The 27,767-nt window shown below is 40.1% G+C and overlaps 1 protein-coding gene and 1 long non-coding RNA gene across 2 annotated transcripts; one reads left to right on the top strand and one right to left on the bottom strand.

The window, feature by feature from the left end:
• Window positions 1–65: 65 nt before the first annotated feature.
• LOC115420048 (complement C1q subcomponent subunit C-like) lies at window positions 66–27,542 on the bottom strand. The gene is given in 7 exon segments (XM_030135206.1): window positions 66–483; window positions 12,388–12,514; window positions 12,629–12,769; window positions 26,876–27,029; window positions 27,300–27,362; window positions 27,432–27,447; window positions 27,450–27,542. Coding segments are annotated over 7 exon segments (723 nt in total). The 5' UTR covers window positions 27,537–27,542; the 3' UTR covers window positions 66–348.
• LOC115420049 (uncharacterized) lies at window positions 13,169–13,549 on the top strand. Its single transcript, XR_003935494.1, has 3 exons — window positions 13,169–13,301; window positions 13,346–13,347; window positions 13,536–13,549. It is a non-coding gene; the product is annotated as an uncharacterized LOC115420049 (long non-coding RNA).
• Window positions 27,543–27,767: the final 225 nt, after the last annotated feature.

Genomic DNA, 27,767 nt, shown 5'->3' with positions numbered 1-27,767 from the left:
TTATACTCAAACAACACAGGAAGATTAACACTAAATCAAAATAAAAGATATGTGTTCTGATCTGCAGGAGATCTTGCATAAACAAGTTGTATTTTTCAATGTATATGTGGATTCATTGGATTTTCTTTTAAAAATACACAGTTACAACATATTTAATTTACCTACAGTAACAGGAGGTCAAAAAGTAAATACTTGAAGTGTTTTGACAACCACAAAAAGCCTTTTAAGGAAAAGCTGTAATAAATGCAGTGAAAAATTGATTATTTATGTGATACCTCTTCATATTATGTGACAGAAAATAATAATGTCCTTTTGATGAAGGTGGAGGCTTCATATGTTAATTTGCGTTCAGTGAGCGTGCAGCAGAAAGCCAGAGAAGATACTGTAACCGCTGTGTTGCCCTCTCATCCCTCTGTAGTCTTTGGTCTCCAGCCAAATTTCCTGATTCCTGGACATGTAGACGGCCAGGCCACCGGACGTCACCTGGAATTAGCAGAGTGGAAAGCACAATGACAGAATTCAGCTGCTTTTCTCTTTTTAATGTCATTTAACCCTCCCATCAACTGTGCACATCCACATTTGCCTTCTTATCTGACTTTACTGTTTATAAAACATGAAGTGGAATCTTTACACCCCACAAACACATTTGAATGATAATTCAAATGTGTTTGTTTTTTCCAACACATTACTCTTTTAGATGACAATAGATTTTCAAAGTGAAACTGGGGGTTCTAAGTTGGAATGAAAACATGTCAAATGAGAAATGTATAGTGAATGCTTTACAATCATGCACACCCTTGTTTATTCTGCCATTAGTCATCGTTTTTTCTGTTCCCATTTGTGAAGTAAGTGGCACAACCACGCCTGCATCCCACCATGTTGGTGCTCCTGGTCATGTTATTATTATTATTATTATTATTATTATTATTATTATTATTATTTTATTTTTATTTATATTTTTATTCTTTTTTTTTTTTTTCCAAATTGTTTTTAGTTGATCCTCTTTTGCGGCATCATTTCATGTCCACATGTTTCACTTACCCTGATTTTTTTCTAAAATGTGCCAAATATTTACAACAAAGTAATTTCATTATGTGTTTGTTTGCCATCATTTAAACATAAATGAAATGCATTTCAAATATTATTTTGTGTTTTACACACCTTTTTGATGACACACACGCTCAATTTCATTGTGTCCCACAGTGGCATAGAATCAGTTTCCTCCAGAAGTATAAGTCATAAAATTATAAAACTTTTTTTCTTTCATAATTTGATAGACTAGAATAAACTCAATTTTTTTTATGCAATTGAATCTGGTGAAACTGTATTTCTTATTTACTATTTTCTTCATATTTAACATGTTCCAGTACGTAGTAAATTTCCACCCTGTTATATTATGTGTTTAAGTCATCATTTAAACATAAATTAAATGCACTTGATTGCCTTAAAAAAGCACTACAATTCCATAAAAAACATTTACAGGAGGTTACATAATCTATTTTGGCGGGAATTCGGCTGTGGAAACTGAGGTAAGCTGATGTCACTCTCACCTTTTTTTTTTTTTTTTTTTTTATCTAAACATGTTGCACCTGTATGTCTCCCTCTTAAAGTTCCACCCTGTTATGAGAAGTTATGGGAAATGTTAATTCAGCGGAATTTAAAAAAAAAAAAAACATATTAGATTTAGTTAGTAAAGGTGTGTTAATCTAGTGAAGGTTAGCTAACTGCAGCTAGATTAACTAAAAAAATTCCACCCTGTCGTGTTCCACCCTGTTATATCTATGAACCTACCAAGGTGGAATGGGAATCTAACAGGGTGGAAATTGTAAAGAAAGAGCAAGAGACAGTTGTTTGTTTTCATCCATTCATCCATTTTCTACCGCTTATCCAGGCTGGGTCACAGGGGCAACTGTCTAAGCAGGGATGCCCAGACTTCCCTCTCCCCAGAAACCTCCTCCAGCTCTTCTGTGGGGACCCCAGGGCGTTCCAAGGCCAGCCAAGAGACATAGTCTCTCCAGTATGTTGTAGGTCTTCCCCAAAGTCTCCTCCTGGTGGGACATGCCTGGAACACCTCCCCAGGGAGGCACCCAGGAGGCATCTGAAACAGATGCCCGAGCCACCTCAGCTGAGCCCTCTTAATGTGGAGGAGCAGCGGCTCTACTCCAAGCTCCTCCCAGGTGACTGAGCTCTTCACTCTATCCCTAAGGGTGCTCCCAGCCACCCTACAGAGGAAACTCATTTCGGCTGCTTGTATCCAAGATCTTGTCTTTTCAGTCATGACCCAAAGCACATGACCATAGGTGAGGGTAGGACTGTAGACTGACCAGTAAATTAAGAGCTTCATCTTTCGGCTCAGGTCCTTCTTTACCACACCCAACCGATACGACAACTGCATTACTGCAGATGCTGCACCAATCTGCCTGTCAACCTCACACTCCATCCTTCCCTCACTCATAAACAAGACCCCAAGATACTTAAACTCCTCCGCTTGGGGCAAGGACTCCCCACTGACCCAGAGAGGGCAGACTCCCTTGTTCCGGTCAAGAACCATGGCCTTGGATTTGGAGGTGCTGATCCTCATCCCACTCGGCTGCAAACTGCTCCAGTGCATGCTGGAGGTCTAGGTTCAATGAGGCCAACAGGACAACATCATCTGCAAAAAGCAGGGATGAAATCCTGTGGTCCCCAAACCGGACCCCCTTTGGCCGAGGGCTGCGCCTAGAAATTCTGTCCATAAAAATTCTGAACAGAACCAGTGACAAAGGGTTCTGCCAGAGTCCAACATGCACCTGGAACAGGTCTGACTTACTGCCGGCAATGCGAACCAGGCTCCTGTTTCGGTCATACAGGGACCGGACTACCCTTAGCAGAGGGCCCCGGACCCCATACTCCTGAAGTACCCCCCACAAGATACCATGAAGGATGCGGTTGAATGCCTTCTCCAAATCCACAAAACACATGTGGAGTGGTTGGGCAAACTCCCATGAACCCTTGAGCACCCGATGGAGAATTTGGAGCTGGTCCAGTGTTCCACGACCAGGACGAAAACTGCGTTGTTCCTGCTGGATCCGATGTTCAAAGTTAATAATAGAATTAAATGACTGTGATTACCTGTGGTTAGCGCAGTTTACACTGTTTTGATAAAACATCTCAGTCATTTACAAGGGAGAAAAAGCAGATTTTAGCCACTTGTACTTTTTTTTCTTAATAACAAAATGCAAATATTGACATGTGACAAATAACCAATACCAATTACATATAAGGAGAAGATGATGAGGGGAGAAAGGAAAAAACAAGCTTGAAGCAGTATTACAAAATAAGTTGTTTGTATTGATGTAACAGTTGTGACTGTGGATGTTAAATAACCCTGTGTGGTTTTGTACTGTACTTTCCATGTATATGTGTTAGGCCTGTAACACTACACTTACCGAACTGAACCATTTTGGTACGCACCTGTTTGGTTCGGTACACAGCTGTACCGAAATGGCACAGTATGTTGAGAAGAACAAAAAGGAATGAAAGACTCATTCATTGGATGTGAAACTTTAAATCCAGGCAAGTTCTACACGGACATATTGAAGGACCGTATATTGACCTGAAATACAAAATAGCAGCTGCCATAAGTTAAAAAAAAACAAATATGATGTCAACCTGGAAGGAAGATATTGAAGACCCTCCACCATCATTACAGTCCCGTTTGGAATCGCCTCTGGTTCCCAGTGAAAGACAACAACAGGGAAAGAGACGTTAATAAGACGAATGTTGTTTGCTGCCTATGCACAGTAGCTCTCAAACACTTACACTAGCTTTCTCTCTCTGTCTGTCTGTCTGTCTCTTACACACACTCACACTGCATAATACAGGAATAGAACCCGGGAGTTGGACGTTGAAAGTATGTAAAGTTTCACCTTCGTTTCATGCCAGTGTTTGTTACATTAGTTATGGACAGCACCCCCATGTATATAACTGCACCCTCCCCTCAGTCCAACCCCCCCCCCCCCCCCCCCTTGTGTTTTTGACAAATGACACCCTGCACACAGACACAATACACAAAGTGGCCTAAACTGTTTGTTAGCTGTCCTAAAATAAATATTTTGGTTAATTTTGTTGTCAGTGTTGCTCTTCAGTTTGTTAAAAGACAATACGAGTTTACCCTCTTCTTAATGTTGCACTTCATGTGGAATTTTTTTGTTATTTAAATGCAGAATGCGAACTGACAGAACTGTGATTGATTTTTGTTGTTTGTTCAAAACTACCTTTTTGGGAAAAGTGCAATACTAATGTTTAAAAAAATACATTTAGTAATATTTTATTTATTCTATTTTCTATTTGATTTATGGCAGCAGAATTATATTACTCCAGTTTTTCTATATTCTATTATCTCCAAAAATTAGGGGAAAATGTTCAGAAATTCATAATAAATGCATTAAAGACATTTTGAGGGGTTTTCTTTCTTCCCGTAAAAAAAATAAACCGTGGCTTTCAAAACCGAAAACGTACCGAATCAAAAATTTTGTTTACCGTTACAGGCCTAATATGTGTGTATAGAACAAGAAAAGTTTACTGGGTAGTCTGAAAAGTTGCTGAATCTAGCAACTAAAATACAAAGTTGTCATGAGTGCTTGTAGAAGCAAATAACGCAATAACGACTGATGATGTAATAACGGCCGATAACATAAGAAATTTGCCATTTTTAATGGATTAGATGTATATAGAGCTTTTCTATTAACGCATACTCAAAGCGCGTAAAATGTGGGCATATGTGGGCATGTCTGTATGTGTGTAAATACAAGCATGTTCCTATATAACATTCATCCATGCTGTCATCCTTATCATTAGTGATTAAAAACAATAACGGTAATGACAACATTACAACAGTAATAATAGTTATTATTACCACTATCATAACCATAACCATAAACACTGTAGTGATAATAACAATGAAAGTGAAGAAAAATAGTAGTCATTTTGAACAATATGATAGTAGGAGTAGTTGAAGGAGGAAGAACTAAAAGAATATTTCTAAAATCACATGAACACAACCCAATGCTTTCCCAAGACACTAGTTATTGCGAAACCAAACAAATGCTGAAAATCAGCAAAATGACACCATCATCTAATTTGCGCAATCAGAAATGTGCATGTAATTCTAATGAACAGTGTAGGAGAGAGGAATTCCGTTGTAGGAGAGAAAAAGGTGAGTATAAAACACCCTAAACATGTTTACAACAACAAATGAACTATACTCTGTCAATACTAATAATGTGACTCAAAAGAGACACAATGGAGGAGTTACTTAGGTTAGTAATTCATTTGTTTGTTTTTTTGTTCAGTTTTCAGCTTAATTTTCTTCTGCTTGGTTTGGTTTTTAACCTTTCGGTCCACTTTGGACCCTACAACAAGTCATGGTAAAAGACGAACATTTTTAAACAACATTTTTAATTTTCCGGCTACATCAACGATCTAAATGGACTGAAAGGAGACAATAGAAGTATAGTGTCACTGGTAACGGGAGGGATTTGTAGTCAGTGCAGTGATTTGTTATGGACAATGAAAGAATGTCCAAAAGTCTCCAATAACACCAGAAAAAGTTGATAGATTTGTCACCAATCGCTTTTTGATAGTCTCCAGAGGGGTCTGAAAAATCACTAAATATACCAACAAAGTGTCTAAGTTGGAAACACTGACTTTTAGAGCTAAGCAGACAGAGTGTGTTTTTCTGACTGTGAAAAATAAAATCATTTTGTATCATTTAGAGGTAAAATGTGTGTGTTTTAGCGTTTGACTCACTTTTCAAAAGTTGATGAAAATTTTCAAACTAATTTTAAAATATTTGTTGCTAGGTGCTTTTAGAAAAAGAAAAGTTTACTGGGTAGTCTGAAAAGTTGCTGAATCTAGCAACTAAAATGCAAAGTTGTCATGAGTGCTTGTGGAAGCAAATAATGCAATAACGACTGATAACGAAATAAAGGCCGATAACCTAAGAAATTTGCCATTTTTAATGGATTAGATTTATATTACACTTTTCTATTAACGCATACTCAAAGCACGTAAAATGTAATAGGCCAATAACGTCATAACTGGCCAATAATGTCATGAAAGTTCCGAACCGAAAACATAATAACTTTTGGCCAATAACGTAATAACTTATTACGTTTTTAATTTTTGGTCTACATTAATGATCTAAATGGACTGAAAGAAGACAATAGAGAAAACTGTCGATGGCAACGGGAGTGATTTATAGTCAGTGCAGTGATTTAGAATGACAGAATGTCCAAAAGTCTCCAATAACACAAGAAAAAGTTGATAGATTTTACATTATTGGCTGGTTATCACATTATCGGCCTGGTAAAAAAAGATTCTTTGCAAATAACTGAGCCAATAACGTAAGAATATATTAATATCACTGTATTTAAGTTTCATTTATTAGATATAACTGATAAAATCTCCCTCTCTTTCTCTCTCCCTCTCTCTCTCTATGTATTTGTCTGTTTAACTTGATGGTTAAAATGATCTCTAATCCTGTCTGCTGCTCCTTAGCCTTTCAAGGTATCTCCAAACGAAGTGGAAGCACACGTTTGCAAACATGGTATGATACAATGGTATCATACAATGGTATGATATGAAATATGTATGACATGTAACTCACTCTTGAAGACAGTAATTTTTTTTCACTGTTAACCCTGTAAAGCCGGAACCATTAAATCACTGACAGAAAATTCCTATGCTTTGAAACTGGAGCCTTTATTGGTCCTTCTGAACAACCAAAAAATAAATAAAATAAAATAAAATTTCAAATAATTTCTATGTATGTGTTTCAATTTGTATCATATTTGATACACTGGGTTTCAATACTCAAATATTATTATTTCTGAACAATCTAACATATAACAAACATATCTAACAAACTGGTAATTCCAAACATACATAAGATCAATAAGATCAATATCAGTTATCATGATACAAGTTACGGGGTTGATGCAATGTGAAATTACTTAATATTTCATAAATCTATGTTTTAGTAAAACCGTGTTGAAAAAGCGTATCAAATTTGATACAGCAGGTATATGAGGTCATGTAACTCTAAATCAGTCAATTGTAATTTTATTGCATTTCATGCATTATACATATCATTAAGCAACATACAGTGGTTTTTTTTATTTTTCAAGTAAACTATACAAATATTTAAATTGCATAATTTGGTACATTTAGTGCAACAAATTTAGATATGGGCTTCTATGAAACTGCGTTTATTTTGGAATCTGGCACTTTTCCAGCTTTTTAGACCCAATAATAAAAGAGAAATGTAAACATACTTCCCCCAAGATGTACCTAATGATGACCTCAGATAAATGCAAAAAAAAAAATTATATTCTTGCTCTGAGCCATCCCAAAATACATTAGTTTTTAAAATGTATTGGGACCTAAACTGGGTCATGAGAAGCTACCTAGGTGTCATATTTGATCTGATAACATGGCTGTAAATGGTCTTATAAAGCGCTATAAATAAACACATCTGTAGGATCGACACAATAAATGTGTGTTCTAATCCAGACATGCTGGTTTTTCATGAATCTCAGTCTCATTCTAGGTTTTGCGTATAACCCATTGTGCCCATTCACGTTACATGTGGAACCTGCCCATTTAAACACATGTAAATCACAAGTGATTTTGCAACATCGGTCATTTTTATGAAACACTCTGCCTTATGGGTACTTATATGAAACTGGTCCCTAAAAGCAGGACAGATGGGCTAAAACTTCAAACCAGATGTAGACTAACTGACTATACCTAGCTAACTGTTCGCTAGTTATTAGCATGATTAACTATTACAGTTTGATAACATTAGAGGGAATAAACATTTTTTAGGGTTTGTCCCATATTTGATCTATTCAATTTATCTACAAAATTTATCAGAAGTCATCAGCTAAAACACACACACACACGCGCGCACACACACGTTATATCCTTTTGCAACAAACACATAAGATTGTACGTGGCATATGGAAGAATTTCAACAAAATTAACTGTTCACCAAAGAAAATTGATCACTGATGACCTTTCAGCATGTGTCCTAGAAAGGAAGCAAGGAAGTTTGGACAACTGAAGAAAGTCAGTGTCACACCATTGCCATCTAGTGGTCAATTATGGGAAATCAAAAAATACTTAACAGTGAAAAAAAAAAGTACTATCTTCAAGAGTGAGTTCCATGTCATACATATTTCATATCATACCATTGTCTATGTTTGCAAACGTGTGCTTCCACTTTGTTGGAGATAGCTTGAAAGGCTAAGGCGCAGCAGACAGGATTAGAGATCATTTTAACCATCAAGTTAAACAGACAAATACACAGATACACAGATAGATACACAGATACACTATATTACCAAAAGTATTTGCTCACCTGCCTTGACTCGCATATGAATTTAAGTGACATCCCATTCCTAGTCTATGGAGTTCAATATGACATCGGTCCACCCTTTGCAGCTATAACAGCTTCAACTCTTCTGGGAAGGCTGTCCACAAGGTTTAGGAGTGTGTTCATGGGAATTTTGGACCATTCTTCCAGAAGCGCATATGTGAGGTCACACACTGATGTTGGACGAGAAGGCCTGGCTCTCAGTCTCCACTCTAATTCATCCCAAAGGTGTTCTATGGGGTTGAGGTCAGGACTCTGTGCAGGCCAGTCAAGTTTATCCACACCAGACTCTGTCATCCATGTCTTTATGGACCTTGCTTTGTGCACTGGTGCACAGTCGTGTTGGAAGAGGAAGGGGCCAGCTCCAAACTGTTCCCACAAAGTTGGGAGCATGGAATTGTCCAAAATGTCTTGGTATGCTGAAGCATTCACAGTTCCTTTCACTGGAGCTAAGGGGCCAAGCCCAGCTCCTGAAAAACAACCCCACACCATAATCCCCCCTCCACCAAACTTTACACTTGGCATAATGCAGTCCAACAAGTATCGTTCTCCTGGCGACCGCCAAACCCAGACCCGTCCATCAGATTGCCAGATGGAGAAGCGCGATTCATCACTTCAGAGAACGCGCCTCCACTGCTCTAGAGTCCAGTGGCGGTGTGCTTCACACCACTGCATCCGGCGCTTTGCATTGCACTTGGTGATGTATGACTTGGATGCAGCAGCTCGGCCATGGAAACCCATTCCATGAAGCTCTCTGCGCGCTGTTCTTGAGCTAATCTGAAGGCCACATGAAGTTTGGAGGTCTGTAGTGATTGACTCTGCAGAAAGTTGGCGACCTCTTCACACTATGCGCCTCAGCATCCGCTGACCCAGCTCCGTCAGTTTACATGGCCTACCACTTGGTGGCTGAGTTGCTGTCGTTCCCAAACACTTCCACTTTCTTATAATACAGCTGACAGTTGACTGTGGAATATTTAGGAGCGAGGAAATTTCACAACTGGATTTGTTGCACAGGTGGCATCCTATCACAGTTCCACGCTGGAATTCACTGAGCTCCTGAGAGCAACCCATTCTTTCAGAAATGTTTGTAAAAGCAGTCTGCATGCCAAGGTGCTTGATTTTATACACCTGTGGCCATGGAAAAGTGATTGGAACACCTGATTCTGATTATTTGGATGGGTGAGTGAATACTTTTGGCAATATAGTGTAGATAGATAGATAGATAGAGAGAGAGAGAGAGAAAGAGAGAGAGATTTTATCACAGTTATATCTAATAAATGAAACTTAAATACTATATTAATATTAATATATTATTACGTTATTGGCTCAGTTATTACATTTGCAAAAATGTTTTTTTACCAGGCCAATAACATAATAGCCAGTTAAAAGTTATAACGTTGTCGGTTCAGGACTTTTATTACAATATTGGCCAGTTATTACATTATTGGCCAATAACATTGTAAAAATGGCAAATTTATTACGTTATCGGCCATTATTGTGTTATTGGTTGAGGCCTCTTTAGTTGGCACTAACTATTGCAGACTGAACATCAGATAAAGACCTGGGGCCTCATGTACATAGGGTGCGTACACACAAAAACGTAGCATACGCACGTTTCCATGTTCATGTTCAGATGTATTAAGAGTGAAACGACCGTGGAACCAACTTCATGGCTGGCGTACACATGTTTCTAGCGCTTTTGAGCCATTGGTGATGCTGGGAAACTGTTAATAATGTGAAAAGGGTAATTCCTCAGAGTGATATGCACATTAGAGATACACAGATGAACAATCAACACACCCAGGTGTTTGCAGTTGGATGAATGGATATAAAAGTATGCATGTATGTACGTAATGGTGCAGAAAATACCAGTAACAACAATGGCAGCTTTGGCACTACTGGAGTATATTGCCAATGGAGCAATGTGAAGAGAACAGGTTTTCAGAGACCAAGAGGAGTTTCGGTTCAGGACGACGACTGGCTCCTCAGGAGCTTTAGGTTCCCAAGGGCAATCCTCTTAGAACTGTGCACGGAGCTGTGGCCATTCTTGGAGCGTGACACAGCCAGGAGCCATGCCCTACCTGTGCCTATACAGGTGCTGACCACACTGGACTTCCTAACCACAGGGTCATTTCAGAGGGAGCTGGCTGACCAATCGGGACTGTGCCGGCCAACACTGAGCAGATCCATGCCAGCTGTGTGGAATGGAAATTTCTGGATGTCAGCCAGATATATCAAATTCCCATACACTTCAGTTGAACAGGCCAACATAAAAGCACAATTTGCAGTGACAGCTGGTTTTCCTAATGTAATCGGAGCTATCGACTGCATACACAGTGCTATAAAGACCATCACAAGATTAATTTGTTTATGTAAACAGGAAGCATTTTCATTCCATCAATGTACAGATCATCTGTGATGTGCGAATGCAATTACGTAACATTGTTGCGAGGAGGCCTGGATCAACACACGATTCATTCATTCTAACAGGATGGTTGGGAACAGGCTACAAACTGCCACAATGAAGGATGGGTGGGTTCTTGGTGAGCAAATCATTGAATTGTTCCAACGTTAATCCTCCTGACATGCGTTTACCATGTGCGCCCTTGAATATCCTCCTATTTTCACAGCATCATTACTTGTCAGTGGTTAAAGTTAGTGACTTGCTATTTTTTGCTGCTTAAACTACAGAATCAGAGCCTTCCAACCCTTCATTGTCTCTGTGTGTGAAGTACTTATGTCAATAAGCACATGCGTAAAGTTTCAAAGTGACTTAATCAGCCTCACATTTCCCCAGTGCACAACTGGATGGAGAGGGGGGAATCCAACCTGCATATTTAAATGGGGTCCTGGAGAGGGAGGAGTCTGGTACTCCAACATATGCAGCCAATTCCACGCTGATTGGGATGTACAAAAGAAATGTGCTTGGATTAAAGCATATGCTCAGTTTCATTCATGTGGATTTTTTGTGTGTATAGAGTTTTCTGGATTGAAGCATATGCCAGGTTTCAGTATGAAATCCATGCAAGTCTTTGTACATGAGGTCCCTGAAGTTTTGGAGATGCACTGATCCAGTCATCATCATCATTTTATTTTGTCCATTCTGGTGTCATTTGTCACATGGGTGATCAGTGTATTAAAAGATGTAAAGGCAAAGACACACCAACTGACTGCTGATCATCACCAAAAAAGTAGCCTGACTGAGCAGTTGGCTCCCGTCTCCCCAACACAGTCAAAAAAGTGTGAAGAACACACCAAATTGACCACTGACTTGAGTGTATGTCCTGCACTTGCGTGAGACGTTAAACCGGAAAATGACGAAATATTTTCACCTAGACCAAAACACAGAGCAGTGTCATCAGTCGTTGTCAGCAGAGAGTGTTAAGTAGTCAAGAAGGGTTGATGTTGTTGTACTTGTTGAATGGATGGCTAGCAATAAGAACATACTGGCGTTGTCAGCTCTCAGGGTTCTTCTTGTGGAAGAAGAAAAATTTTGCAGGTGAAAACTGAGGAGAAATCACACTATGCTAACAATGCTAACAGTATTCACTTCATGGAATAAATGAAGCCCATAGAAAACACTGACTGGCACTCGTTCAGATATGATATGAGCAGTGAATGGCCAATTATAGAAGACAACAATAGTGTGAAGTACCTCAGCATAGCTGTATTCACACGTAAACTTCTCATTCACTAGTCAAGGGCTATCCCTCCACCAATCAGATTGGTTTGACTGAACAAGTGGTAGTGGCTGCTTACACATGTTGAATTGGCTGTAAAAACTGGCGAAAGCATGGAACACACCAAACAGACTTATGCCACCGACCTCACCAGACTGCCCGACAACGTCCGACCGCTGAAAATCGAGTTGGTGTGTCTTCGCCTTAAGATGTAATACAGCTTCCTTCTATAGCATTTCCAGAGGGACAGGAGAATGCATTCCTATCATAGCATCTATAAGCTCATACTTGTCTTTTGTGGTGGCGGTGATCGCAGAATGATGCCAGCAGGTTCTGGTCCAGCTTTAGCAGCACACAGAGTCGATCCTCTAAAGAGGCATGGTACACAAAGTAGTATGTTCCTGCGACGCGACATCTACAAAAACAAAAAGAATGCTTTTGTCCTGGTCAGTAAGATGGCTTCAAGGACTTTCACTCTTGGCAAAGATGGTAAGGGATGATAAAATGATGACAGGAAAGGCTGTGTCACCTGAAACGTCCTGTATCTGTGTTGTAGTCGTTGTCGATGTTAGTGATGACTGTGGTGAAGCGAATGATGCTGCCTCTGTCAGGGAACTCATTGGTTCCTCTGGCCACACTGAAGGCCGCCTTCTGCTGGATGCCAACAGCCCTGAAAAAACACAGCAAAACACCAGTATTGACCTGGAGAAACATGGTATGTTCCACATGTTAGCCGTAACAGTAATAATTAAAGCTGCAAGCAGCATTGGGCGGGACCTCGTACTCTGGCGGGGTTCTGCCTCCCATGCCACCACCCATTACCCGTCACGCCTCCCTCCACCCGTTGTTGTTTTTTGTCAGTTTTATGTTTTTTTTTCTCGCATTTTTATTAACGCTTTTATTTTGAAAACCCCTTCTGTGTGTGTGTGAGTGAGTGAGTGAGTGAGTGAGAGACAGAGAGAGAGAGAGACTCAAATTTAATAATTTTTTTTGTGTTATGCAGGTTAGATCAGTCATAGTAGTAGTAGTAATAGCAGTAGTCGTGGTAGTAATAGCAGTAATAGTAGTCTCTCTCACACACACACACACACACACACACACACACACAAACAGTTGCTATGAACTCTACAGGGTTGCTAGGGGAGGAGAAACATGGCAGATGCACCTGATCACCACTAACGACCTGTGGAAGAGACATGGGTGTCCATGTTAACATCGGTAGTAGTAGCAGTGGTAATATCTGTAGTAGTAGTAGTTGTAGTAGTAGTAGTAGTAGTAATATATGTAGTTGTAGTAGTATTATATGTAGTAGTAGGAGTCTCACACACACACGGTTGCATCAGAGTCATCGAACAGGGCTACCAAGATCTGGTCCTAACAGACACCACTGCTAAAGGAGTGTGGGATAAGGTTCTGGGTCCTGTAGCTGAGAAAAGAACTGAATTTAGACCGTCATGAGACAGATTAGTTTTACCCTACTGATGATGTGTTGTTCCAATAGTAGTCCTGCTTCAGTATGAGAGGAACCGCAGGTTCAGACATTTGGTGTATGTGCTTGGCTGAGGAGCCAATGGTGCGAGGCTGCCATCTGTGGGATTATGACTGAACACCTCTAAATCAGAATCCCACCTAGACTCTACAGGGTTGCTAGGGCAGGAGAAACATGGCAGATGCACCTGATGACCACTAACGATCTGTGGTATAGACATGGGTGTCCATGTTAAACTAACTACAAAACCACCTGTCAAACAAACTGACGTTAATCCATGACCATACCTCCTATCTCAAAGTTCTTGCATGTCAGGCTCATGGAGAGTCTTGTTGAAGGTACTGATATGTAATATGTAGAGAAAAACAATCAGAACTGAATAAGCAGTGATTGTACAATCATGGGGTTTGTCAAACATGTTAGTGAGAGAAATTTAACATTGGAGTGAATGAAAGAAAAATAGTCCAACTTTGTGCCTGGAGACCCGTAGATCAAAAACTAAACAGTTTAAGATTAAAATGTGAACAGTCTTAGAAAGAAAAGTTTTTCCTACATTTTGATGTATAATTTGTTACTGAAACTCTAGAAATATTAGTTATGAAGAGCTGTTTCTAGATTTTCTTACAAAACAAAAGCCTCTCCACTCTGTTTAGCAGAAAGATTTCAATTAGCTGTCAGCATTCTGTTCCCTGTGTGCATGTGCACCTCCATCTCACATGAACTATATACATATAAACCAACAGGACAAAATTATTAGAATAAGTCACATAATTTAGTGACAGAGATCATTTGCCCCTCACTCAGTTTTTGTCCCTTCCTTGGGCAACAGTTGAGAGACCCTGTGTGCGTTTTACTGGCATTGTGTAGCCCAATGTTTGTGTTTTATTGGTGTTGCTTTAGTCATTGTGTGCATACATGACGTGATGTGAGTGGCTGCCGAACCGGGCCGGCTGCTCTGCAGGAGCCCAGAGACGATTCTCAGCCCAAGAGCACGTCAACAAGCCACAGATACAATGAAACTCCAAAAGAATGAATCACGGTATTAAACAGAAACCCCAACAGGTGCAGCAGCGACCTCGATAGGTGCAGGAGAGACCAAGGTTTAACTCCCTACAGCCCAGAAACGGACTGTGAGCTGCTGTACGAGCAAATGAAGCACTCAGGAAATGCAAAACAATAATGACAACCAATCACTGGCGGAATAGGACAGGCTGCAGGCTGCCCATTCAATCGCAAATAAGAGCCAATAGTAGTGTAGTCTGTTATGTTTTTCTATTGGATAAACATTTTCCCTTAACTTTCGATTGGGTGGAAAAGACAGACATTTGGGTGGGCTGAGCCTAACCTTGCCCATGCCTACCGCTGGCCTCAATGGTAATTCGTTATAAAAGATAACAATTGGTCTCATTTTCTAATTCCATTTATGTGGAAGGACAAACAATAACTTGTAGTTCAGTCAGATAACTCACAAATACAATGAACCAATATAGAATGAACCAATATTATTATTGTATTATTATTATAGAATGAGAATACAAGTGTAGATATGATATTTTATCTTGGCGTTCAGGCTCTGCTACATATTTTCTCCCTGCTCAGCACAATTAGACACCCATCATTAACCTTTAAGAGCAGCTTAATTGTTTTTTAAAATGTGTTTTTTGTTGAGGGACTGCAATTTCAGCCAATTTGGCAGAATGGTTCATATGTTGCCACTTTTCCACTATGTTGTACCGGCTCGACTCAACTCGGCTTTTTGCATTTCCATTACGAAAAAGGAATCTGGTGCCCGGTACTAGTTTTTCGGTATCACCTCCGCCAAGTTACAAAACTGGGGAACAGATACTAAAATGTGACGTGTAAACCCTGCAGACCGCTGATTGGTCAGAGAGTTGTCTCTGTGACCCCCCCATTTTACAAAAAACAGATACGGAAGTTGACAGTAACTTGCGACAGCGGTGGTCGAGGAAATTCAGTCTTTGGTGGCCAGTGTAAAAATTTAGCATGAGTTTGACGAGACAACACGCAACAAGTGTAAATGTAGTTTATCAGCAACTCTCTAAGCAGACGACATGGAAGTAATGCACTGCATTGCTATGACGTCCAGGTACTCTAAAGTTGGTAGTATCCGGTAATGGAAATGGTCTCCAGGAATAGGACCTGGTACTTGAGTCGAGTTGAGTCAAACTGGTTCCACGTTGTGGAAAATCAGCATAAGTGTGTTGCTGTGGCACCATCAGTGGCATGGTAAGACTAGTAAGATCCATCCGTGCACCAGTGCCATGTAGCCGCAGTAGCACAGAGCCACGGTGGCACCAGTGCATATATGGTCCAAAGTGATGGAATTGCTGTCATTTGAAGGGTTTGTGTGCATCGATAGGATGCAGATGGAAGAGAGATTTTCACAGCATACCTGTACATTGCCAAATGGATACTTCCTCATTCTAGACCTGGGGCCTCATGTATAAAGTGTGCATACACACAAAAACCTGGCGTACACCCTTTTCCACACTCACGTTAAGATGTATAAAGAGTGAAATGACCATGGAAATGTGCGGCCCTCCACGTCAAGTCCATAGCTGGTGTATGCACGTTTCTAGTGCTTTTGAACCGTTGGTGACACTTAGAGGTGATACTGGGAAACTGTTAATAATGTGGTAAAGGTCATTCCTCTCACTGATGTGCACATCAGAGCTACATAGATGAACAATGAACACACCGGCACATCATCCTACTGTCAGAGCAGCACATCCACCCACCAGAACCAGACCAACCAGACCCTGGACCCATCAATGCCAATCCTGCCCAGGAGGACATTAAACCCAGCAACAACCATATAAAGAGACAGACACAAAATTCATTGGTTGATAAATGCATTTAATGTAGTGTTAATGTCTGTGAGAACATTTATAAGTCAGTCCAGGTGCTCATTGACTCCACCGATTTTCCTCACAATGTCCTCTTGTGACTTGGGTGAGCATGAATCCATGCCAGTCGTATGGGTAACAGCAGCTGGCTGTGGCGGACCGGAGGATCAGCTAATGCCGGGGAGGCAACAGGAAGCCTCTGTGACAGGAGGTTGATACTGCTTCTCACTGTCTTCTGCCTCATCATTGGAAAATAATAATTTGAGTGATTAAAAATGAGTCAAAGTCTTTGATTTCCTCTGATAATCTGGCAGGATTACGCATGAACCTTTACCTTGTTAAGATGTGATCAGACTATGGTATGACCCGTAGAATGAACAAATGTGTGAGTTACACAAATATTGAATATATATTTATCTGGAGGGTGATCCAAGTCAGCCCTGTGAGACCAGTGTCACCTACAATAGTGGTGACTCTCAGCTCAAACGGGCTAAGTTAGTCTCTTTTCTCCTTCCGCCTGTTTTGTCCTCTGCTTCATGTTCACCTTAATGTCATCGTCTGATTATGCAGTGAAGAGAATCACAGAGGGAATCCCACCTGCTGTTTATACTGATTTGCGTATTTAAATGTAAGCATAGAGGGGGAGGATTCAGGTACTCCAACATATGTGGTTAATTTCACACTGATTGGGATGTATAAAGGAAATGTGCTTGGATTCGGGCGTACGCTCACTTTTTTCATCTGGATTTTTTTTGCGTATGGACTTTTCTGGATTTAAGCGTACGCCAGGTTTCAGTATGAAATCCATGCAAGTCTTTATACATGAGGCCCCAGGGGTGGCCAACCCTAGTGCTGGAGTGCCACTATCCTGCATGTTTTAGATGTTTCCCTCTTTCAGCACACCTCTTTTCAGTTGTTTTCAGACTTTGGCAGAGCTCGATGATAGGCTTATCATTTGAATCAGCTGTGTTGTGCCCCCACAAATGTCTACGAACTCCAGAACTCATACGAACCGGGAGATTTGTACGAACCATCATTCGTATGAAGCTTTGTGACTGAGGCTTAAAGAAGCATCAATAATAACCTCATTAACTTGCAATATTATTTAGGAAAATAGCACTATTTTACACACCAAAAATTCTGATTTGTACACAAAATCCATCCTCCTTTCTTTCCTCAGAAAGAGTTCAACTACTCTGTTGTACAGATTATCTGTGTGGGTACCGGGGGTACGGGTCATAGTTAGTGGAGTGAAAGTGACGGACAAATCCTTTTCCTGGTTGTGACTGGCTTGCTAGCTTCGGAGTTGTCTGACCTTTCTTAACAATGTCCATCTTTTCTGGAGAAGTCTGTCTTGAAAATGGCTTCGACAATAAATCTGCATCCAAATCCATTTCTTCTCCTCCTTCAGCCATTGTGGGCTGACAAAACAGCTATTAAACCACCACAACTATATTTCTGTTTGCGCAGCTCGCTACAGATGCAGTTTCCTAGCTTTGGCTAGTACGCTCTTTGACTATCCAATCACAGGGTGTGAATATGCTGACATTACCGTGTGCCTGCTAGAGGGCCTTGGTGTCGCCAACTCAAAATCTGATTGGTTGAAGCAACAGTGTCATCGAGACTTATGCTTTGCTAGAGGGCCTGCAGAACTGATTGTGAAGGCCTCCAGGCAGACTTCTTTGAGTTTGACCCTGCCTGGCAACAAATGATGGCTGAAATATGATTGGTTAAATGTTTTAATATGAAAATATATGTCTGGAAGCAGCACAACCAGGGGAAAAGCTATGAAAGGACGCAGACAGACCATTTGGAATAATTTAATAAGTATTCATGGACAAAATATAATTAACATCAGTCTGTGATTCAGATTTTTTTTAGGCCAGCAGAGAAGGCCTTGCAGGCCCTGACAGTCCACCACTAATATATGCACATATATAGGCTGCATGGTTATATTTAGTAAGTTTTGCATATGTCAATAGAAATATATAGCTACTTGTGTGAAAGGACTTGACTTGGTTGGGTTACAATGTACTGAACACAAACAAACATACTAGATTTTTCATATAATTGCAAGAAAAAAGTGCTAGAAATAAGCTCACCTTGAGAAAGACCCCAAAAGAATGGTCAGACTTATAATATGGCAGCTTAATCATTTTTGATTACATACCAAATAGTAACTTTGCAGTTTACTATTTTTAATTTGTGCAAGCATTTTATGCAGCAATACCCTTTAATATGATATATACAAATTATGAGTTAAAGCAAGTGGGTATTTAATATACTTTGTGGGATGGTGTACTTGAGCTATCCCACATTTTCTAACACTTTTCAACCTGGTAAATCCACAGGGTTACTCGTTTGGACCAAGCAGTTAAAACATTATTTAAAAAATAATGTGTAATTTATATATTCAAATATAGTTCAAAACCCCTCTCCCTATATGCAAAATATGAAAAAGGAAAGATTGATATGGTGGATCTTAAAAAGACATTACTGAAAAATACACAAAACAGTTTTTTATCTCCTGGGTCTTACACATCAAACATTTCCAGGATTAGTCATTAGCAAGTGCATGTACAATAGCAGCTCTAAAACATCATTGGCAGTTTTTATGTAAGCTAATCAGATATGTCAGATTCATTCACTTATTTGTTTCAAGTTGTTCTATTTGCATATTTTTCTTTTATGAAGGGCAAACCTGCTACAACCCATCCAACCATACAGCTGATGGATAAAGACTGGGAAGTGTCCATCACTGGAGGAGCGCTCAGGGTGGTGAAGGTAGATGGAGTAGGGTTACAATTAAGTGCTACAACTAAGTGACTACAACCAAGGCCGATTCCAGATTACTGTCCCTGCTCCTTAGTCTTTTAAATCTAATCTAACATTTTTAAATTTTCATTAAATTTACTTAATTGATAATTTATTTGAAGCACCAACCGTAACTTATTGTTGATCCATAAAACATTTGTGTGCTCGACATTTTTGTATGTTGACTGTGCGTGTAAACAGGGCCTTAAGGTGCAAAATACAGACAATACACTGTTCATATGTGGCTATTAATGGTAGGTATAAAGGGGGACAAAAGTCAACCCAAGTCTGCAACAAGTTAGCTGAATGTGTTTAATTGCTTGAGTGTTTTTATTTGAAACTGATTAATGAACAGCTCTATGAGCTTGATGCTTTCAGTTTTGTATTTAAGCTCTGAAGGAATTGCAAGACATTCAGCTTATTAATTTAAACTTTGTTGTTTTCAATACAGGTTATAGAGTTGAATTTTGTTAATATTCTTAACTTCATACTCATATATGGTCATGTTTTATGTTTGTTTGAACTTAAAAGTTTAATGAATGGCTTAAAGGCTGAAAATGTAAACAATTGTATTTTACTAATTGATGAATTTGCCTTTTATAAGGTTACATATTACTTAGCAAAGTAATGGAATGGAATGTTGTTGCACACATGCTTCAGTTTAATACTGAGAAGCAGTACTTTGACAAATCAGCTCTATAAAAAAATATCTTGATTAAAATGGACTAAGTGGAATGGTCAATATTTTAAAATATGTATTTTGCTATGATGTTGACAAAATGATTTAATAAATTGTCAAATATATGCAAATGTTTTTTCTCTCTTTTTTAAAAGTATATTTTTGCCTTATAAAGGTACAAAATACCCTGTCACTCCAGAAGTACCTCAGTACGTACTTTTTATGTACGTTCTTAAAGGATGCATATTTGTACCAAGGCATAAGGGTATATTTTTGTCCCCCAGGGTGCATAAATGTCCTTTTAGAGGTACAGAGTAGAAGATACTTAAATGTACCAATCTTCAGAGATACGTGCTTGTACCCTTCTAGGGTACAGTTGGAGTGACAAAGCCTTTGTACCTTTTTAGGTCCATTTCTGTCCCTTGATTTCTTTGTGTGTAGACAGACATTCCTATGTTAAACGTCACTGGTGTAGACACTTGTCCCTCAAACATGTTTGCCCGATGGGGAAGCATCCACCCACTGCAGGATGTTTGTGTCAAAATGTTCAAATAAATTTTTTTTTAAAGGACTTTTTTCACCTCGATCAAAGAAAAAAACATGTTCAAATGCATTTTTTGGGTTTCAGGGTTGTTTTTTTTTTGGCATTCAAACAATTTTTCTGATTACATTTTGTTTTTTTAAGTTAAGTTTTTTTTTAATTGAAAATATTTTTTTTGGACTGAAGTGATATTTTTTGAGATTGAATACTAAAAACACAAATATCCCACCCCTGATACCCCTGATAATATAAAAAAGATGACTTCAGTCAAAAAAAAGATTTTCAATCAAAAAATAACTCACTTCAGTAAAAAAAATCCTTTTCAATCAAAGAAAAAAAAGTGTTAAAATGCAATTTTTTGGATCTCAAATATTTTTTGCTTTCACTTTTTTCTTTGATTAAAAATAAAGAAACTAATCTATCTTCATACATATTTCACAAAGTGCAGCTCTCTCTAATAACTCTGACGTATCTCCTATTGAGAAAGTGTTGTTTAGTACAGTTGGGAGGACTACTTTATGGGGTTCTACGTACACTGCCAGTTATGCCTTTACAAGAGCTCAGAGGAATATAACATGTTACACATTTTTAATACCCCTCGGCCAAATATAGTGCAAAGTTCTGTTGAAAGTTATTCATTCATTCATTCATTCATTATCCTCCGCTTTATCCGGGGCCGGGTCGTGGGGGTAACAGTCTAATCAGGGACGCCCAGACTTCCCTCTCCCCAGACACCTCCTCCAGCTCTTCCGGGGGGACCCCGAGGCGTTCCCAGGCCAGCCGAGAGACATAGTCTCTCCAGCGTGTCCTGGGTCTTCCCCGAGGTCTCCTCCCGGTGGGACATGCCCGGAACACCTCCCCAGGGAGGCGTCCAGGAGGCATCCTAAACAGATGCCCGAGCCACCTCAGCTGGCCCCTCTCGACCCAGAGGAGCAGCGGTTCTACTCCGAGCTCCTCCCTGGTGACTGAGCTCCTCACCCTATCCCTAAGGGTGCGCCCAGCCACCCTGCGGAGGAAACTCATTTCGACCGCTTGTATCCGGGATCTTGTCCTTTCGGTCATGACCCAAAGCTCATGACCATAGGTGAGGGTAGGAACGTAGATTGACCGGTAAATCGAGAGCTTTGCCTCTCGGCTCAGCTCCGTCTTCACCACGACAGACCGGTACAGCGACCGCATCACTGCAGACACTGCACCGATCCGTCTGTCAATCTCACGCTCCATTCTTCCCTCACTCATGAACAAGACCCAAGATACTTAACTCCTCCACTTGGGGCAAAGACTCCCCACCGACCCGAAGAGGGCAGACCACCTTTTCCGGTCGAGAACCATGGCCTCGGATTTGGAGGTGCTGATCCTCATCACGCTCGCTTCACACTTGGCTGCAAACCGCCCCAGGGCATGCTGAAGGTCCAGGTTCGATGAGGCCAACAGGACGTCATCTGCAAAAAGCGGAGACGAAATCCTGAGGTCCCCAAACCGGACCCCCTCTGGCCCCTGGCTGCGCCTAGAAATTCTGTCCATAAAAATTATGAACAGAACCGGTGACAAAGGGCAGCCCTGCCGGAGTCCAACATGCACCTGAAACAGGTCTGACGTACTGCCGGCAATGCGAACCAGGCTCCTGCTTCGGTCATACAAGGACCGGACTGCCCTTAACAGAAGGCCCCGGACCCCATACTCCCGAAGCACCCCCCACAGGATATCATGAGGGACACGGTCGAATGCCTTCTCCAAATCCACAAAACACATGTGCACTGGTTGGGCGAACTCCCATGAACCCTCGAGCACCCGATGGAGGATATAGAGCTGGTCCAGTGTTCCGCGACCAGGACGAAAACCGCATTGTTCCTCCTGGATCTGAGGTTCGACTATCGGTCGGATCCTCCTCTCCAGTACCCTGGAATAGACTTTCCCCGGGAGGCTGAGAAGTGTGATCCCCCTATAGATGGAGCACATCCTCCGGTCCCCCTTCTTAAAAAGGGGGACCGGAGGATGTGCTCCAACTGTTGAAAGTTACTGCCCTATAATTTAGATTAGATTATCTTTGTGTAAAATTTATTACATACATATTTATATTTGAAAGTACTCATATTATAACTGTACAAGGCACAAGGCCATTTAACTTTGAAAAAGTAGATTAAGGTGACCTATTTTCAATAGGCTTCTGCTCCATGCCAAGATGCATCAACAGTACAAATTTGGTGCAGATATCTCAATGCAGTCTTCAGATAATGCGATTATGTCGTTGAATGGACAGACAGATGACAAAACGATTATAAAATACCCCTCAGCTGAGGGGTATTGGTACCAATGGGAAATGGGTGAAAATGGGAGACTGAACTCTGTTACAATAAATGATAATGAATGAGATGATATATGGACCTATGCCAAATCTATTTAAGCTTGGAACCGTGCTAAATCAATACAATTCAAGATTATTCACAGGATACATATGTCCCCTAATCGCAGGTTAATGTTTAACCCCACTTTGTCACCAATGTGTCATAAATGTAAAACAGAGATTGGAAATTTAACATATTGTCTGTGGTTATGTTACAAATTGCAAAGATACTGGTCTGATATTGTAACAGAAATGGAAAAGATACTGGATCTGAAGCTAGAAATGGATCCCATGTCCCTTATGTTATTTTGTTTTTTATGTATTTTTTGGTCCACTTTGGTTGTTTTAAAGTGCTTTACAAATAAAGTTGGATAGGATTGGATTATTCTAGGCCTTCCTGCTAGATATGTAATGCTTAAAAATCAAAGACTTTGTTGTGTAAAGACTGATTGCAGCAAGGAAGAAAATCTTATTGCAATGGATCAGTGATGAAGAACCCACTATAAAGGACTGGCATGATCTTCTGTTTGACCTGGTACCACTGGCATACTTGACATGTGTAATACATTCAAAGTCAAATCAATTTTTCAAGTTTTGGGAACCTTATTTGAATTTTTTAGACCCCAGCATCTCTGACATAATGCTACAGGAATTTTTTTGAAAGGTCATATAAGAGAACTTAATACTGTGTATGTAACTATGTGAAAATGTATGTTTTTGTTAATAACTATTGTGCGTGTGACCGAGCCAGTGTTTTTGTTGTTGTTATTAGGCTCGAGCCCAGACATACATGGACATACGTAATAGGCGAGGGCCTATTAAAATCACATTGTTCCGTTATTATTATTATTATCCTGCATGCAAATTTGACCTCCTGAACGTTAATGAAAAGTCAAGTTTATTTGACCAAAAATTCAAGCCCGGCGAAAATTTTTTTTACTTGAAGTCGCTAAGAAAAAATATCGCAAAATGACTCGGTAACGCCCCCTCAAAAATCACAATACATTACGCAGCTGGGAGCCCTCCCCAAATTTTTTTCATCGTACAAACATGAAACTTGTACAGACATAGCCCATGGTAGGACAAGTAAAAAATTACATTATGGCCCCACCCTAAACCCAACAGGATGTCAGCCATATTGGGTGGAAATGTGGACCTCCCACCCCCCATACTTTCATCATCTCCTCCTAGGGTTTACATCCAATTTGGACCAAACTTGGTGAAAATCACCTACACACGTGTGATCAAAAACTATCACCTGTATTTTTGATCAAATGTTGGGCGTGGCTGTGATGACCTCACAACGAAGTGGCCATTTATAGAAGTATAAAAGTGTGTATATCTCGAACACAGAGTGTCAGATTGAGTTGTTTCCAATATAACATTTGTGCGGAATGACAAGCTGAACACAATGATATGTCACTCGTATAGCTGGATCGTAATTTGGCTCTCTGATGCCCCCGACAGTTTTTGAATGGGAGTGAAATTTTTTTTTTGACGTAGGAAAAAGAAACTTGGCACACACATCCCTCATGCAGTACTGAACCAAAAAGCCAATGAGGACACACCCCTATTTACCATGTGTTGCCATGACTACATCAAAACTACTATTCAAATGAACGGGGTTTTGGCGCAATGACACAACTGATGAAAAACTTTGTGTTACACAAATGGTACACAGACTGAAAATTACACTGTGGAAAAGTAGAATTTTCCAGCTAGAAGACTTTTCATAATACTGAAAAATGACTTGGCCACGCCCTCTCAAAATATGAAAATACATTACGCGGATTGGAACCCACCCAAAAAAAATTTCCACATAGAAAAATTAAACTCTGTACAGACATAGCCCATGGTAGGACAAGTAAAAAAACAATATGACCCCACCCTAAACCCAACAGGAAGTCGCCCATATTGGATGGAAGTGTGGACCTATAAAATCCCACCTCTTATACTTTCATCATCTTCTCTTAGGGTTTACATCCAATTTGGACCAAACTGGGTGAAAATCACCTACACACATGTGTGATCAAAAGTTATCACCTACATTTTTGATCAAATGTTGGGCGTGGCTGTGATGACATCACAACAAAGCGGCCATTTTAGAAGTATAAAATTGAGGATATCTCGCACACAAAGTGTCAGATTGAGTTGGACCAAATGTAACATTTATGCGGCATGACAACCTAAATGTGATGATATTTAACTCATATAGTTTGATCGTAAATGGCTCTCTGGCACCCCCTACAGTTTTTGAATAGGACAAAATAATTTTTTTGGGACGTAGTCAAACAAAATTTGGCACACACATCCCTCATGCCAAACTGAACCAAAAAGTCAATGAGGAAATACCCCTATTTACGATCGTGTTGCCATGACGACACCAAAACTGTGCCATTCAAAAGAATGGGGTTTTGGCACAAGGACGCTATTGATGAAAAACTCTTTATGTTAAACTAATGGTACACAGACAGAAAATTACACTGTGGAAAGTAGAATTTTCTGGCAAGAAGAATTTTCAAAATATTGAAAAATGACTCGGCCCCGCCCTCTCAAAATATGAAAATACATTACACGGATGGGAACCCACCCAAAAATAATTTCATTATACAAACATGAACCTTGGTACAGACATAGCCCATGGTAGGACAAGTAAAAAATTACATTATGGCCCCGCCCTAAACACGACAGGAAGTTGGCCATATTGGGTGGAAGTGTGGACCTATAAAATCCCACCCCTCATACTTTCATCATCTCCTCCTAGGGTTTACATCCAATTTGGACCAAACTGGGTAAAAATCACCTACACACGTGTGATCAAGTTATCACCTACATTTTTGATCAAATGTTGGGCATGGCTGTGATGACCTCACAACGAAGTGGCCATTTTTAGAAGTATAAAAGGGAGTATACCTTGCAAATAAAGTGTCAGATTGAGTTGTTTCCAATATAACATTTGTGTGGAATGACAACCTGAACATGATGAAATGTAATTTGTATAGTTGGATTGTAAAATGACTCTCTCACGCCCCCTACAGTTTTTGAATAGGAGTGAAAATTTTTTTTTGATATAGGAACAAGAAATTTGGCACACACATTCCTCATGCCAAACTGAATCAAAAAGCCAATGAGGACATACCCCTATTTACAATTGTGTTGCCATGACAACACCAAAACTGTACCATTCAAATGAATGGGGTTTTGCCACAAGGATGCAATTGCTGAAAAACTCTTTGTGTTCCACTAATGGTACACAGACTGAAAATTACACTGTGGAAAAGTACAATTTTCCAGCAGGAAGAATTTTCAAAATATTGAAAAATGACTTGGCCACGCCCCCTCAAATATGAAATACATTATGCGGATGGGAACCCACCCTAAACTTTTTTCAATGTACAAACATGAAACTTGGTCCAGACATAGCCCATGGTAGGACAAGTAAAAAATTACAATATGGCCTCACCCTAAACCCAACAGGAAGTCGGCCATATTGGGTGGAAGTGTGGACCTATAAAATCCCACCCCTCATACTTTCATTATCTCCTCTTAGGGTTTACATCCAATTTGGACCAAACTGGGTGAAAATCACCGACATGTGTAATCAAAAGTTATCACCTACATTTTTGATCACATGTTGGGCGTGGCTGTGACGAGCCTGTGATGAAGCAATCATTTTCAGAAGTTTAAAACTGCTTATCTTGCAGAATGTCGGATCGATGCTACAATACAGTGTCCTCTCATTGTCGCTGGCCTCGGCGATTGCGTGGGGAGGCGGTCGCACAGGAGGGCGAGGGCCTTAACACCGCTTGTGGTTTTAATTGTTTTTGTTGTTGTTTGTTTTAAGATGGATGGTAAAGTCTGGGGAATCACAGATTTGTATTGTTACAGAAATGAAAGCTAATAAACATACCTCTAAAAAAACAGCATCTACATGATCAATAAATTACATATAAGGAAAAAAGCTGTGGCAAAAATATTTGTGGGTCTTTCAGGGTTATGTATAAAGAGAACAGATAACCAATAATACATCTCCGTTCCATACCCTGGTTCTCCTGGTTCTCCTGGAGGTCCTGAGATCCCTGAGCTCCCTGGTTCTCCTGGCTCCCCACTCTGACCTCGTTTACCAGGGAACCCCATCAGTCCGGGTTCTCCTTTCTCACCCCTCTGAGGACCAATGGCCTTGTGTCTTGCTATTCCTGTCCAGAATTTTGTACACTGGGTTATTTTACAAAGTAATCCACTGAAAGAACACCTGTTGATCCCTTTTGTATACATGGGGAAAAACTGACCAAAAAGTGGACAGTGGCCTAAATTTGAGACTTTTGCAAGAGCTTGAAAATTTGTACAGAGCTATATATGCATCTCATTGGATTTGATTGCAAATACATGTCCCTCTATGTACACTTCCAGTGTATTTCATCACTATGACATTTAAATGGATGGATGTATAAGTCTGTGTTGGTCACCTGGCTCTCCTTTCTGTCCTTTCTCTCCTTCACGTCCATCTCTACCTGGCAGCCCTGGAATGCCTAAGAATAGATGGAAAAATAGTCAAACAAACAAACAAACAAAGCCAATTTACACACGTGTTAACATACCTGGCATCCGTGGATCCCTGCTGCTGGACAGGTCTCCATGGCAATTAGCGGTGGTGTGACCAATGAGACGATGGCTCCGATCCAGAAAAGGTAATGATGATGCATGATGGAGCACCTGACACGCAGAATGAGAAATGACAAGGATGGAACAAAATTACATACAGAAGAAAAAGAAACAAAAACAGAATCAAAAGAAGGCGAAAGACAAAAGGAAAGAGTAGATATGAAAGAAAAGGAAAAGAATGAAAAAGACAACTGAAAGTAAATCCTTTACAGATACATATTGACTTTACTAATCCCTAGGTGGAAATTCATAAATATATTTCTCATGTATAG

The sequence above is a fragment of the Sphaeramia orbicularis genome, chromosome 5 (assembly GCF_902148855.1).
Source record: "Sphaeramia orbicularis chromosome 5, fSphaOr1.1, whole genome shotgun sequence".
Classification (NCBI taxonomy): Eukaryota; Metazoa; Chordata; class Actinopteri; order Kurtiformes; family Apogonidae; genus Sphaeramia; species Sphaeramia orbicularis.
Note: the sequence above shows the minus strand (reverse complement) of the source record. Positions and strands in the feature narration are given on the sequence as shown.